This window comes from Paroedura picta, chromosome 11 (genome assembly GCF_049243985.1).
Source record: "Paroedura picta isolate Pp20150507F chromosome 11, Ppicta_v3.0, whole genome shotgun sequence".
Lineage (NCBI taxonomy): Eukaryota > Metazoa > Chordata > Lepidosauria > Squamata > Gekkonidae > Paroedura > Paroedura picta.
This window is the reverse complement of record NC_135379.1, coordinates 2930696-2946667: the sequence shown is the minus strand read 5'-3', so window position 1 is coordinate 2946667 and position 15972 is coordinate 2930696. Positions and strand designations below refer to the sequence as shown.

Here is a 15972-nt window from a genome sequence, read left to right as displayed (position 1 = left end):
TTCCATTCCCTGGCAGGGGCTCATGGGAATTGTAGTCCATGGACATCTGGAGGGCCGCAGTTTGACTACCCCTGAGCTAGATCTTAGAGACAGAGGAGATTTTCAGGGTGTGGGGTTTCGAGAGGAAGAGCTCCCTTCATCAGATACTAGTGGAGCAGAAGCCGAAGAGTTAAGTACCTTTTCCTACACGGCTCTGAGAAAAATTGCGGCTTCCCGGAACTTTGATGCCCGGAATCTCACTCTCCCCAAAATGTTGAGATGCTGCTGGATTTGAATTTCGCTCTTCTACCGCACACCCAGCCTCAAGGCTGTGTTTGAACGGAGTTTGCTCTCTTCTTATTTTTAAAAAAGTTGCCAGTTAAACATTTAAACCAGCCTGTCTCTTGACATTCTTCAGGCTTCAAGAGACCCCAGAAGTGGTGCAATTGTGCAGAATATGGTTGGGAAGCAGAGCCCCTCCCCTCCCCACCCCCCCAGGCCCATTTTCGGCCATTGGGGAGGGCAGGTCAGCACAGCCATATATGATCATATCACTCGCTGAAGGTTTAACAAATTCAGAGAATCAAAGAACCATAGAGTTGGAAGGGGCCACACAGGCCATCTAGTCCAACCCCCTGCTCAATGCAGGATCAGCCCAAAGCATCCTAAAGCATCCAAGAAAAGTGTGCATCCAACCTTTGCTTGAAGACTGCCAGTGAGGGGGATCTCACCACCTCCTTAGGCAGCCTATTCCACTGCTGAACTACTCTGACCGCGAAAACATTTTTCCTGATATATCGTTGTACTTGTAGTTTAAACCCATTACTTGAACAAATGTATATAAATTGAACAAATGTATGCAAAAATCAATTACCTCCCACCCATTTGGGAAGACCGAGGAACCCCAGGGTTTCATGGAACCCCGGTTGAGAAAGCCTCCCCTGACCCCTCTCACGCCCTCCCTGCCAGGTGAAAAGCCCTACATCTGCGAGATCTGCGGGAAGAGCTTCACCAGCCGTCCAAACATGAAGCGGCACCGTCGGACGCACACGGGAGAGAAGCCCTACCCCTGCGACGTTTGCGGCCAGCGCTTCCGGTTCTCCAACATGCTCAAGGCGCACAAGGAGAAATGCTTCCGGGTCAGCAACACCGCGCCCTCGGATCCTGTCGGCAACAGCGACCCCAACTCCATCGGCTTCTCCGCCCCGCAGAGCGCCAACCCGGCTCACCTGGCCGCCAGTGGCCCACTGCACTCCGCGGTGCAGGGCCATACGCTCCCTTTGCCGCTCATGCATGCGCAGGGCCTCCCCCCTCCGCCGCATTTGCCCCCGCCGCCCCCTCTCTTCCCAGCAAGCAGAGTGAACTTGAACCACTAGGCCCGGGGGGGGGCTCCGGCCGGGCTCGCCCATGGACTGTTCTGCAGTTCTGGAAATGGACGCAAGATGGCTCCTTCGTGAACATCGTTGAGGGCTGGGGACAAGGTTGAGTTGGGTTTGGGGGGGGGTGGGGGGTCAGTGGCCCTTGTCTTTGGTCGGCAGCGTTGAAGGGATCGTGGTTCTCGGCCCGAGCCAGCAAGCCATCTTTGCCTCCTGCTATGCATATAACCGGAAAGGAACCTCAACCTTCCTAATGCCGCGACCCCCTATGGGAGGGGTAGTCAAACTGCGGCCCTCCAGATGTCCACGTTCGCTGGCAGGGGCTCCTGGGAATCGTAGTCCGTGGACATCTGGAGGGCCGCAGTTTGACTACCCCTGCCCTATGGGTTGTGGCGGCGGCTTCAATGACCCCTGGGATAAGGGCCGATCGATCCCCCTAGGGGCTGCAGCCCCCCAGAACCACTGGTGTAGACCAAGCGCCACTCGATCTGGGGATGTGCTGGGGTGTACGTTGTCCATTATCTTGATGCAAAGCAGAATCTTCTCCTCCCTACCAAGTCCTCACTGGTGGTGTAGTGAGGAATGGGCCCATGTCTCTCATGAAAACCACAACAGGTTATTCACGGTCATTGTAAGTCATGAATGCTTCAGGTAGGCACATGTCTCTCCTTTGGGATCTGGGCTAACCGTCTGGGAGGAGCAAGCACAGCCCCTCCCGTTTTCTTCCTTGGGTGGAAATGGGTCATCCTGCAGGTCTATTCCCGCGAAACAGGGTCTGTTGAGGGATGGGGGAAGCCATGATCGGTGGGGCGTTGAACGCTAGAGCTTCTCATCTCCCCAGTTTGGTCCATCTCAGTTGCATCAGTCACTCGGTGAGACGCCTTGCTTCCCTCTCCCTGCACGACGAGTGGCCCCTTCCTTCTTGCATAGTTGCAGAGGGGAGGGTAAAACCAGTTGATCCCGGAAATGGCGCCGGGGAAGCACTTCTGGCTTTCTCTTAAGCTGCTACGACTCTTTTCATTCACATGTACATAAGATCCAAGTCTCATTCCCCCAGTTCTGTGGTGGTCCCAGTTGCACTTTTTGGAGGGGTGTCTAGAGCAGGGGTAGTCAAAGTTCAGATGCCCATGGACTACAATTCCCGAACTTCAGATGTCCGTGGACTACAATTCCCATGAGCCCCTGCCAGCATTCGCTGGCAGGGGCTCTTGGGAATTGTAGTCCATGGACATCTGGAGGGCCGCAGTTTGACTACCCCTGCTCTAGAGATCCAAGCACATTCACTATCCAGATTTGCTCCACATCCTTCTGGGTTTCCCGACGTACGAAGACACTGTTCTTCAGCGGCCTGCCACGCAGAAGAAACCATTGGTGCAGAAGGAAAAGACACTTTAATCTTCAGCCAACCCCCTACTCATTTCACGTGCAACTTTGTCAAGGGGAATTTATTGAAATGATATACTAAAAACATAACCATACAGTTTACACAGTAGGATACAATTTAACACGGGCTCGATGGTTGAAGATTATTTTCCTTCCGCACCGATTGTTTCTTCTTCGTTTTGCGCTCATCTCTTCTGACTACACAACAGAGCAAACTCTCCTAATTTCTCTTCTGTTGAAAACTGCGGTGCTTGGGAAGAAAGCCTGGCCTTTAAAAAAAAAAATTTGTTGTTGGTGGTGATATTAAGAATTTATTTTAACTTTTTGGCACTTTATTAACCCATGGTCATAACTCTTCCTTGGTAGGATAACTGCAAGCTTGACCATTGTCTGTTGATGGTTGATGAGGAAATTGATTGCAACAGGTAGTGTGCGTCAGTTCAGTTCATTGCTAAGACGCCTTCCCTGCAAAGGCTGCCCTTGAAATGGATGAAGCTTCTGCCCTGGCAGAGCGTTGATGACTTTTCCCCCGTCGCCTTCCTGAACCTGTTTGCACAAAGAGGTCCTCGGTCAACATCAGAGTTGTGTCGGATGTCTTATTCCTCATTCCGGCTTCCCTCCGAGTCCAAAACCTGGAGAAATCCTTTTGGTTAAGAATTGCTTCTTTATGTACATTTTTTTGTGTGTGTGTGTGTGTATGTGTGCATCTGTACTAACGCAGGGCTGGCCCCTGGAACAACAGCCATAACTTGTGAACGAACAGGAAAGGTTGCAACGAGGAGGTTGTGGCACGGACAAAACAAAAAAGTCAAGATAGTGCAATAATTGCTAAGAGGTGGGAGGCCGGGACACAGGCCACAGCCCAAATGTTGAGGTGTCCAGCTCTCTGAATCGACAGCTTTTCTGTAGGACTTCACCTGACCAACTCTTCAAGAGACTGCACTACAGCTGTGGAAGAGGGGTGGGCACTCCTCCTGCCCCCAACATTTCAGTAGCATGGAATGGTTTGGAAGAAAAAAGGAAAGGGGGAAGGAAACGGCGCGTCACACGCCTCCTATGAATTTCCTCCACGCCCGGCGGTGGGCTGTGGATTCCTTCAAGGACATTCGGCTTCTGTCGCCCACCTTGGCCAACGAGGAAAGGAAAAGCGAGTACTGGTGACTTTCTTTTAAGCGTGGACAAAAATTGCAATTAAGCACTTTATTCCGTATAAACCAGGGGGGAGGGGAGTTGTGGGCAGAGGCAGGAGGGTGGGCCATTCGCCCTGACCCATTTTTCCCCCTCTTCAGAAATATCCTAGAAATATATTGCAAATTTTTCATTTTAACCGTCACGTATATCCCGCATCATGTTTTACGCCTTGCGCGCGAGGCAAGCATAGCAGCGTCATAAATGCATCGGGGCGAGCTTTGTACTTCTCCGGTGCGCCTCCTCGTCGAGAAGAAACATCGGCCTCCTTGTCGCAGGCTAAATTTTTTCGGAGGCGAACGTCTGTTCTTCTCCCTTCCTCCCAGGGGGGTGCTGCCTATTCCAGGGCAAAAGATGGAGGTCCCAGGTGGCCTTTGCTATGTAGCGTTAACCCGAAGTAGTGGGAGACAAGTTCAGGTGAGAATGTGCAAGCCTGTTTGTTTCTCGTGCGCTAATTCTCCCCTCTGCTGAGTTGTCCTTGGCCAGACTGAGCCAGAACTAAGCCTTGTGCTTGTTGGTGAGAAGGCCGGAAGGAGAATCAGCAGGATCGGGGAGAAGGGACTGCCCACTTGTCGAGTCCCTTAAACCAGGGGTAGTCAACCTGTGGTCCTCCAGATGTCCATGGACTACAATTCCCATGAGCCCCTGCCAGCGTTCGCTGGCAGGGGCTCATGGGAATTGTAGTCCATGGACATCTGGGGGACCACAGGTTGACTACCCCTGCCCTAAACCAAGTAAGTTGGTTGTTCTGCAGCAGACTAACACGACCCCCCCCCTGACACCCATGCACCAGGGGTGGCCAAACTGTAGCTCTTCAAATGTTCATGGACTACAATGCCCATGAGCCCCTGCCATGCTGGAATTGTAGTCCACGGACATCTGTAGAGCCACAGTTTGGCCACCCCTGCAAAGTAAGGATTCCTTTTTAAAAAATTCTTGAGAAGGGAATTTGAAACAATTCTATATCGCTTAGGATCTCTCTCTCTCTCTCTGTCTCACCCAGTCCCTCTCTTTGAATTGCAAACGTTCCTAAAGCTTTTCTTTTTTAACATGGCTCCCGCTTCCAATTCATATGAAACCCTCGAAGGGAGAAAAGAAAAGAAAAAACAACAACCCTGTGTGGCAGTTCCCAGAATGTTCTCTTGAGAAGGCTCTTTTGTTTCTTTTTAAAAGGGTGGGAGGACTGGGTCAGTTGTACACCTGAATAAAACAACTTTCTCGGGTTTGCCCTATGTGTTTCTTGCCTGTTTCAGAGTGGGGAGGGGAGAGTTACCAGCTCCAAGGAAGGGGGGACACTCTGCCATAGACTTCCCCCCCCCCAAAAAAAAAAATCCATCCATTTTCTCCAGGGTTATTGATCTCTGCAGCCTGGAGATGAACTGTCATTCCAGGAAATCCCCAGATTTCCCTAAATGACACAGAATCCCCCCTCCAAAAGAGCCATTTTCCTCAGGGGAACTAAGTCCTGTCCTCTGGGAAAACAGCTGCTATTCCAGGAGAGCTCCTGGCCCCATCTGGTAGATGGCACCAACTCAATAGGGTGTGGGGGTCAAGAGCCGCAGCCCCTAATCTGGAGAGCTGGGTGTGATTCCCCACTCCTCCTCCACATGTAGCCAGCTGGGTGACCTTGGGCTAGTCACAGTTCTGTTCTCACAGATCAGTTCTCCCAAAGCTCTCTCAGTCCCACCTCCCTCACAGGGTGTCTGTTATGGGGAGAGGAAAGGGAAGGTGACTGCAAGCCACTTTGAGACTCCTTTGGGTAGTAAAAAGTGGGATATAAAAACCAACACTTCTTCCTCTATGTCCCCCCCCCAAAAAATGCTAGCCCACCCATGTTTTAGGTTTCCTCTTGGGTGCAGAAAACAGGGAATCTGTTGGCGTTTGATGTTTTATTTTACCAAAAGTAACACGGCAGCATCGAATCCCTAAATGAACACTTAAAATAAAAAAAGAATATCGGGTGGTGGGAGGGGGGGAAGAGCAGAAAGGCAGAGGGATGCTTTGGCGAATTCACATCTTGGTGAGTCGCATGACGTTGAGCCGCACGGGCAGAAATGTGGCCCCTGAGGCATACTGGATCTCCCGGAGAATGCCTTCCCACGTCTTCGTTTCCTCGTCGTACCTGCAAAAAGGAGGAAGATCAAACCTCTGGGTTCGGAACAGGTAGGCCCCTGCCTGCTATCTCCCTCGGGATCCAGTCGCTTCTTTTTTGCCTGCTTTTAAAATCGGGGTGCTCAACACCCATGGGTGCCCTGGCAGCCAACACCTTTCCTAGTGTGCATGGAAGGGGTTTTTAGAAGGTGGGGGGAGTCTGGAGGGGCATCGGCCAAGGAAGCTGATCCCTGCAGCTGTGAGCTGTGATTCCAGGTCCCACCTGGAGGTTGGCATCCACCCCTAGGGGGATCGCGGCCTGTCACATGACGATGGGGGTGGAAAGGGAGGAAAGACTCTGGTTAGTAGATGGGCTCACTCAGTGTGCAATTAACTGGAAGATTTGTTTTTCCGAGGATTATAGGACTTGCTTGTGAGCTTCAACCCTGTTTGGCAGGGCTCCCAACTCCAGTATGGGATATGCCTTGAGATTTGGGGGTAGAACCTGGGGATGGCGGGATTTGAGGAGGGGAGGGACCTGAGCAGAAAACGAAGCCCTAGATGACACCCTCCAAAGTAGCGGTTTCCTCCGGAGGAGCCGGTGTCTCCTGCCCAGAAGTCCCTCAGGTCCTAACCTCAAGGTCGGTGACTCTACCGATCGAAGCAGGGTGCTTGGCTAAGAGGGATTTCTGTGGGGCCAGGCCTGCAACAGTGGCTTTCTGTGGGATTTTGCTAATCAATAGCTCACAGCTAAGAGGCCTAGTTCAGAGAAAGAAAAAACCCTACATCCCTTCTCACAAAGGCCAGCGAGGCTGAACCGAAGCGAAAACCAGGCCTCACCTCCAGACGTCGTTGAGCTCAGTGGGCACCAGCTCCCCGGACTCTGTCTCGACGGTGGCAAAGCCCCCGATGAGGTAGAGGGTGCCGGCCAGGCTGACCAGACTGACGGAGCTGCGTTCCTGCGGGAATTCGGTGAAGGCTTCCCATCTGCCACAGCGGAAAAGACAAGAAGCGTTGGCAGAACATTTCCATGCACCAAATTGCACAGGCGCCATCAGGAATTATCCGTTTCTTTGTTTGCGTGTTTCGCCGGCATCTGCCTCACTTCCTCACAACAACCCTGTGAGGTAGGTTAGGGAGGCTGAGGGAATCTGACTGGCCCAAGATCACTCAGCACAAGGAAATCCAAAGACAGAGGATCCCGACTTCTCTCCAAGTAAGGGGAGCATTGGGATATTTGGTCGATATAGATGGGGTTGCCCAGTCGTAGAAGCATGCTACGGAGTGCGGTAAATAACTCTCCCAGGAGTAGACTGCAGAAAAGAGGAAACTTAAGTAGATCCAGAACACAATTTGAGTCCAAAGGCACAGTTTTAATCAAGGTGTGAGCTTTTGTGTGCATGCACACTTCCTCAGGCAGTAAAGAGAGCATGCTCATGAAAGCTCACAGCTTGAATAAAACTTTGCTGGTCTTAAAGGTGCCCCTGGACTCAAATTGTGTTCGGCTGCTTCATAGGATCTCAGAGTGGGAAGGGGCCATCGAGGCCATCTAGTCCCACCCCCCGCTCAGTGCAGGATCAGCCTCAAGCGTCCAGGACAAGGATCTGCCCAGCCACCTCCAGTGAGGGGGAGCTCCCCACCTCCTTAGGCAGCCCATCCCACGGCTGAACTACTTGGACTGTGAATCCCCCCCCCCAACACCCTGATATCTAGCCAAAATCATTCCCCATGTAGTTTAAACCAGGGGTAGTCAACCTGTGGTCCTCCAGATGTTCATAGACTACAATTTCCACGAGCCCCTGCCAGCGAATGCTGGCAGGGGCTCATGGGAATTGTAGTCCATGGACATCTGGAGGACCACAGGTTGACTACCCCTGGTTTAAACCCATGACTGTGGGTTCTCCCCTCTGCTGCCAGCAGGCCCCTTCCCTGCCTTCCTGCAAGGGACACCCTTCCAGATCCATCAAGAGAGCCCCCCCTGCCCCCCTCCACCTCCTCTTCACCAGGCTGAACTTTCGCCCACCTTCCCTCGCGTACCTATTGGCCGCAATGTCGTAAACTTCCACAGAGTTGGTCAACCCCTTGTCGGTCACCCCGGCCGCCACGTAGATTTTGCCCTTGTGCACCGTGGCCCCGAAGAGTGACCGGGCCGTCTTCATGGGTGCCAGCTCCTTCCATTCGAACTTGTTGAAGTTGTAGACGCTCAGGTTGTTCAAGCATTTCCTGCAACAGAATTGGAAAGGGGGAGGGGGTCTCAACGAGGATGCAAAAAAGGTGTGACCCAGGGATGCCAGCCTCCAGGTGGGACCTGGAGGGCATGGCAGAGGTTTATAAAAGTAGGCATGGGGTGGAGAGAATTGACAAAGAAGGCTTTATTCTCCCTCTAGAACTCAAAGGCATCCAAACTGATGGGCAGTAGGGCCAGGAGAGACAAAAGGAAAGAATACTTTACACAGAGAGCAATTAAAATGTGGGATTTGCTGCCAGGAGATGTCGTGAAGGTCACAGGGAGGAACATCTTTCAAATGGGGATTAGAGAGATTCATGGAGGATAAATCTGTCAGTGGCTACTAGCTCTTAGCCACAGTGGCTGAGGGGAACCTCCACATCCAGGGGCACTAATCCTCTGAATCCCAGAGCCGGGAGGCAACATCAGGGGAAGGCCTCAGCCTCTCTGCTCTGTTGTTGGCCCCCCAGAGAAACTGGTTGGCCACTCTGTTGAGACAGGATGGAGGGCTAGATGGACCGCTGGTCTGACCCAGCAAGGATCTTCTTACAAAGGCAGGGGAAGAAGGGCCAGACTGTTGCATGCTGGTCCTATCAAATTCACCACGGGGAGTAAAATTACACATTGTGAGATATTGCGGGGGATTCTCTTACTTGTCGTTTCCTTTGCCTCCGATGACGTAGATGAGGTTGTCACAGGATACTACGCTGTGGCCGTAGACTGCGTACGGGAGAGAGTCTGCCTCACCCCATTTGAAGGATCTGTTGGGCAAAAGAGCAGCGCACTTTTGAGGCATGTAAGCACATGAGAGCAATGCACAAATGAGTACAAGCAACATTTGGCAAGGAATCTAAGCAAGTTTAGAAGAAGAGCTTTTAAAAATTCCCTGCTTTTCACTACCTGAAAGAGTCTCAAAGTGGCTTACAAATGCCTTTCCCTTCCTCTCCCCACCACAAACACCCTGTGAGGTACGTGGGGCTGAGAGAGCCCTGACAGAACTGCTATGAGAGAACAGCTCTAAGAGAACTGTGCCTAGCCCAAGGTCACCTAGCTGGCTGCATGTGCAGGAGTGGAGAATCAAACCCAGTTCTCCGGATTAGAGTCTGCCACTTGTAACCAGTACATTGTGATGGCTCCCACATGTGGGAACCTTTGCATGAACCAGTTCGATGTCCCCAATAAAAGCAAAACAGGATATAAGCTTTTTAAAAATGGGTCAATGCAAGAGTTCTTTTCTGGCAATTCCCCCATCACTTCCCAGGCAGATTTGTGCTTACAGTCGATCGTAGCACATGACAGAGTCTAACGTCTGCTCTCCCTCTTTCAGCTCTTTCCCTCCGACCACGAAGATAGAGTTTTCAGCCTCGCCGAGACCAAAGAGGCAGCGGGGGGAGGGCAGGGGAGGCATGCCCAGCCAGTCCGAGTCCAGGTGGTCATACTGCAGAGGAACACAAGACAGTCACTGCAAGGGAGGCCCGCCTTAGGTGGGACCGAAGGATCCCCTGGAATTAGAATAATAGATTCATAGAATGATAAAGTTGGAAGGGACCATAGAGGACATCTAGTCCCACCCCTGTTCAATGCAGGATCAACCTCAAGCATCCAGGAGAAGGATCTGTCCAGCCGCTGCTTGAAGACGGCCAGTGAGGGGGAGCTCCCCACCTCCTTAGGCAGCCCCTTCCACTGCTGAACTGCTCTGACTGTGTATTTTCCCCCCTGATACCATTCTACATGTAGTTCTATTATTGCAGGATCTCTCCTCTGCTGCCAACAGGAACTATTCTCTGCCCTCATCTAAATGACAATCTTTCAGATTCTTCAGGAGAGCCATCCTGTTGCCTCTTTGACCTCCTCTTCTCCAGGCTGAACATTCCCAACTCCCTCAGCCTTTCCCCATCCCGGATCATCCTCGTTGCTCTCCTCTGCCCCCTCTCCATTCTATCCACCTCCTTTTGGAAGGGAGGCCTCCAGAACTGCACACAAGACTCTGGGTGTGGTCTGACCACTGCAGTATACAGCAAGACTAGGACATCTTGTGATTTTGATGGGATGCCCCTGTTGATACAGTTGGGGGGAGAGGAAGGAAAGGTGATTAGAAGCCGCTGTGAGACTCCTTCAGGCAGCGAAAAGTGGGATATAAAAACCAACTCCTCTTCTTCTTCTTGTCATATATAAATGACTCACTGTGGAGAAATTAAGCCTGCAGTATCCACCCAGATAAATGGGCCCACCTCATTTATTTGTTTGTTTATTTATTTACTAGCAAGAAAGCCCATTGCAACCAGGGATGCAATGGGCGCTAGGACCCAGGGGACACTGACAGGCGCAGATCTCTCTCTCTCTCTCTCTCTCTCTCTCTCTCTTTCTTTCTCTCTCTCTCCATGGCAGCAGCACCCTGATTGGCCCTATTCCAACTCGGACAGCCAGGACACTCTCCACCCCCTGGACTGTTTCACAAATATTAAGAGGAACAATGGATAAGGATAACATTCCTCCGATGCCTTTTCATGCAGATGGGGTCCCCATCCAACTAGCTTGTGTTCCTTCATCTCTGGAGCGGACAAAGACATGTGATGTCTGAATCCACCAGGCTGAGTCAAATCAGAAAGAACCACCCAGAGCTGATTCAAGGGACCTGTTGGTCAACCCAAAGCTGAGACACTACCGGCTGCCTTTGCTGTCTCACCAGCAGCCAGGTCCAAGTCCAACTCTTGCGGGATGAGGTTGGGTTACCAACCTCAAGGATGGGGTCTGGAGGTCTGACTTCTCGATGGCAGGGATCTGTTGCCATGGAAACCTGGATCATGTGGCATTCAACCATGCTGAAGTCCCTCTCCAGGTTCTATCCCCAAGTCCCCAGCTTTTCCCAATTCAGAGCTGATTAACCTTTGGGAGATCCAAGGCAGGCCTTCTGGCCTCTTGGTTTGATCCCCCCCCCACCAACAATTCTTAGGTTCTTACAAAGAACTGCTTTTCCCAAGGATACAATTCAAGGACAAGACCAAAGTACCCATAAAGTGACTGACAACTGTTGGGAGGGCTGTGGGCGGGGATAAGTGCAGGATGGCTGTGGCACCATGTCACTTCCAGTAAAAGAAAGCAGTAGGGACATAGTGCATCTCTAGGAATCACTAGAAACGGAAACTCTGTGGTAAAACCATAGAGTTTCCAGCAATTCCTAGAGCTACCCAATGTCACTTCCGGGTTTTTTTAAAAACCAGAAGTGATGCAGTGCCACATGCAAGGCTGCAGGGTTTTAAAAAAATGTCTCCTACAGCTTGGAGGAGCAGGGGATCTATCCCACAGGAAGACCCCCAGCCAACACACACACATATACCTGAAATGGAATCAAACCAGCCTGAACTCAGATTGAACTGAACCTAAACCCAACCCAGTCCCAAATAACATTAGGCTGACTCTCCAAAGCAAGTGGAAGCGAGTTCATCACTTTCCTCAGAAACCAAACACGGCATGTCGTTTCCCACTCATGGGCAGAAGACCTACCCCGTACCTGCAAGAAATAGGAGTTCATGGGATCCTCCTTATCGTCCTCGTTGTAGTAAAGTCCCCCTGCTATGAAAACCTGATTCTCACGGGTGACCAGGCTGACGTGGTTCTTTGGGATCTGCGCCGAGATGGAGGCAAAGTAGCATTCGTTGGCTGTGGGATCGTAGGCCACTGCCCCTGAGTCACTGATCATGAAAATGAGGTCTTGAAGGAACATCCCGAAACGCATCGTATCATTCAAGATCCCTGGAAGGACGTCCTCTTTTTTGTCCTCCTCTTCCTCGACACCTCCATTTACCATGCTGTCCGCTGATTTTTTGTCAGCCTTTGTCTTCCCGGCTGTCTTTTTCACCACTGTGAATTTCCCCTCGTGGGCGTCCTTCACCATCTGGATCTTCTTGAGAAGTTCAGGGCTGGACTTGACTAAGGCGTGCTTCTCCACCTTGTTCTTGAGGTAATCCTTGTCCACGAGGCGGAAGCGGACACTCTCAAAGACCACCGGGAGGGCCTTCACCCGGCTCTCGCGATCCTTGGCTTCGGCCCACTTCATCACCACCTCAAAGACGGACTCTTCTTTCTCGACGTTGAGGGAGTCGCTGGAGATGATAGCGATGAGCTCGTCGGCGGAGAACTGGTAGAACTCGTCGTCTCGGGAGAGCAGGGCAAAGCGGTGGCAGATGAAGTCCCTGGCAGCCACCGCCAGGCGGGCACAGTCCAGCATCAGCCCGAGTCTGAAGATGGCCAAGCAATTGCTGAGGCAAAGTCTCTTCTGAAGGAAGGAGACGCAGACGGTAAAGATGGAAGGGATCTGGAACATGTTCGCCACGGAGAAGATGTCCTGGACGTTCTGCTCGGTAATCTCCAACTCAGAAGTATAGAGATAGTTCAGGATCTTGCCCACGACTTCAGGGTCAACATCCTCCAAGCTCACTTCCCTCTTCTTGCCTTCCTCCACCTCTGAGAGAAACATGGCCCTGAAATAAGGGCTGCACGCAGCCAGCACCAGCCGGTGACACGGGAACTCCTTCCCCTTGACTTTCAAGACGCAGTCGAGGAACTTGCTGTGATCCAGCATATCTTTGAGCCCGTCCTGGAGGAGGGTCTGTTGGTAGAGACGCAGCTCTTCGGCTTGGTCTAAGGGCAAAGCCATGGTGGACATCCGCAAGCCCCTCGCTCGTTCCCTGGCTGGAGCCTGCACAAGATAAGTCTCTCGCTTTCTGAAGGAGCACGAAGAAGACAGAGGCCTGGTCGGTGACGCAGATGGCTCTGGTTTACTTTCCACAGCGCGAGGGGTTTTTATATATAGCTACAGGGCTACAAAGCTTAGGGGATCCATTCTGGAGCATATGTGTAAGCCGATCGCCTTTTAATATGACACACCGGCCCATCGGGGAGGAATGACGGGAGAGAATGACACAATGAAATGCTGTAACAGCTGTAAGGGTAATTCTAGATCTGCGGCCGAAGCTTTCCTGATTCACCACCGGACGGTCTTTTCCTGGAGGGTCCCTGCGCAATAGAGACTCGTGACCATGCGCCAAAAGGCCGGCTGATGTTGCGGAGCGAATCGAGCAGGCAAAATTGTCCCCCGCCTTGGGAACCCCGGAGGCTTGTGGACAATGTACATCTCGCCTAAATCCAGATCAAGGCTTAGCATGCTAAAAATATGCTGCAAAGTCAGAGCTGAATGAGTAACGGAAGAACACTCTGGATGGTCCTCGTAACAGAAGGAAGGAGGTCTGGTTTCCTGGGGCCCAGGGGGAGTCTTTGTGGTTTTTTATTCTTCCACGTTTTTGTGAGTCCTGTGTCAAGTAATGTCAAGTAATGTGACTGGCACAAATCTAAGAGTCTTGTGGCCCTGAATGGAGGGAGGATTCATGACGGACAGGCAGGGAGATGTCATAGATTGATACAGACTGACACAGAGCGAGACATTACTTTCCAAAGCATCTTGAAATCTTGGGTCTTGGAAGGGGCATGCATTTGGCCCGGCATGTAACCCCATGCAATCCCCCCTGCCTCAATGCATACAGCCTCGTTCCAATCCCCAGAATGAGAACTTTCCTGGAGCAGGTTGGTCCTGGTATTTCCCGTTTCAGGTGTCACGGTGTCAGAGGGACACATCTGCCACCCGTCTTATCCAATCTGTTCTTGCAGGGTCCCTTCCAGCAAAGAAAGGGTTAGCAAAGCTTCCCCAAATTGTCCCCTTAATCCTCTCGGCTTCTGTGGATTATATTTCCCCATCTGTATTCATTTGCCTTCTTCGGAGGGGGCTAAACATTTTGACCTCCTGACTCATTAATCTTCGAAAAGGGACAGAAAAGAAGAGAAAACAAACAAACAAACAACAAACAATTTGAAAAAAGGTGAGAACCAAAGAGGCGGAGGGACAGAAAAGTGTAAAACTATATTTAATAAACCATGTAATAAACAGAGCTCAAGGTATTTTTTAAAAACATACAAAGGGAACACTTCTTTTCCCTAGATGTAACACACATACCAGTCAAACAGGTACGCCATAAGTACAAAAAACTTGGACCTAACGTGTTTCAAGCTATAAGACTTTCATCAGAGGTCACTACGATAACACACAATTATAAATACAAGATAAATATTTAAAATCCTTTTTTTCAACCAGGGGGATAACAAAAAGTAGAAAGCCCTTACATTTCCTGGGTCTGCAATCTGCAGCCCTTACATTTCCTGGGTCTGCAATCTGCAGCCCTTACATTTCCTGCAATCTGCAATCTGCAGCCCTTACATTTCCTGCAATCTGCAATCTGCAGCCCTTACATTTCCTGCAATCTGCAATCTGCAGTTCAATTTTTCAATTTTTTAACTTATGGTGTACATATGTCATATGAATGACCCGTAGGGAGAAGAGGTGTTCCCTTTTAATGTCTTTTTAAAAATTGCCTCCAGCTCTGCTTAATAAATTGCTTATTTCATATATTTGGGATCTTTTAAAAGGGCCGCCCTGCTGCAGTTCTCCAGTTGCATCCGAGGATGTAAGGATCGCTTACGTGGCTGCCGTTCCAGTCCGAAGGGACCAGAAGGAGTGCTCTACGGCACGGGTAGTCAACCTGTGGTCCTCCAGATGTCCGTGGACTACAATTCCCATGAGCCCCTGCCAGCAAACGCTGGCAGGGGCTCATGGGAATTGTAGTCCATGGACATCTGGAGGAACACAGGTTGACTAGGCCTGCTCTACGGGTGTTCTGAGCCAAAAGAAAAGGAAGGCTGAAAATGAGTATCAGATCTAATCTGGACAGCTGGGTTTGATTCCCCGCTCTTCCTCCACATGCAGCCAGCTGGGTGACATTGGGTGAGTCACAGCCCTGAACAGTGCTGTTCTCCCAGATCAGTGCTCTCCCAGCCCCACCTCGCAGGGTGGCTGTTGGGAGGAGAAGAAGGGAAGGCGATCATAAGCCCCTTTGAGACTCCTTTGGGCAGTGAAAAGCAGGGTATAAAACCAACTCTTCTTCTATTTGCTACCAGTTTGCACCAAAGGAATCACTAATGATTTAGATGCCACTTTGGTGAAGGGACTTTGGCTTAAATAGCCACCGTTCACCTAAATTCTGTCTCGGGGGCAAATGTCCCATCAGCCCTTGGTGAGGTTAACGTCAAGGGGAGAGGCCTTGCCCACCAGCAAGAGACCCCCCTGCCCGTCTGCTCTCCTCCTTAGCCTCTTCGGCGGCTCCCTCGCTCTGTGGCCATCTAAGTTTAGAGCCTCCCTCGGAATTCCAGCTGGCCCAGCTGCCCGTTTAAATTTAGGCACTTTGGGATCGGACGGAGCATGTCACCTTTCCTGGACCAGGGTGTGGAATTCCATCGTCAGGGGTCTTCTCATGGGTGCCTCAGAAACCACGCCGGCCGGGGGATTGAGTAGGTCACAAATGATTCATTCCTGAGGTTCTCCCCCCCCCCACCACCATGCCTTTAAGCCCATTCACTCAGGAGATTGGCCAGGGGGCAACCCTTAGTGTCTTTCGTGTCCCAAGTGAAGACAAAGCTTCCGGATTGTTCTTCACTGCTTCAGGATGATCTGGCCCCGTCAGTTAGAAACGGAGGAGGTTTTTCTGTCAGGTCTGCTGCTACCCCTTTCCGGAAGTCTTGAGGTTTAGAATCATAGAGTTGGAAGGGGCCATACAGGCCATCTAGTCCAACCCCCTGCTCTACGCAGGATCAGACCTAAGCATCCTAAAGCAGGGGTAGTCA

General features: G+C 51.2%; 2 protein-coding genes across 2 annotated transcripts in view; one reads left to right on the top strand and one right to left on the bottom strand.

Moving 5' to 3' along the window:
• ZBTB47 (zinc finger and BTB domain containing 47) overlaps positions 1-5152 on the top strand; it is a 28508-nt gene extending 23356 nt beyond the window's left edge. The window contains exons 6-7 of the mRNA XM_077303225.1: positions 949-4518; positions 4636-5152. Of these exons, the coding sequence (XP_077159340.1) occupies positions 949-1355 (407 nt within the window). The 3' untranslated portion in view covers positions 1356-4518; positions 4636-5152. The remainder of the gene's footprint in view (positions 1-948; positions 4519-4635) is intronic.
• A 648-nt stretch (positions 5153-5800) lies between these two features.
• Positions 5801-13128, bottom strand: KLHL40 (kelch like family member 40). The gene is made up of 6 exons (XM_077303885.1): positions 11756-13128; positions 9522-9682; positions 8898-9005; positions 8055-8240; positions 6858-7004; positions 5801-6048 (listed from the first exon to the last, which is right to left on the bottom strand). Exons 1-6 carry the CDS (start codon positions 12908-12910, stop codon positions 5937-5939), a joined length of 1869 nt encoding a protein of 622 aa, XP_077160000.1. The 5' UTR covers positions 12911-13128; the 3' UTR covers positions 5801-5936.
• Between the last annotated feature and the right edge of the window lie 2844 nt (positions 13129-15972).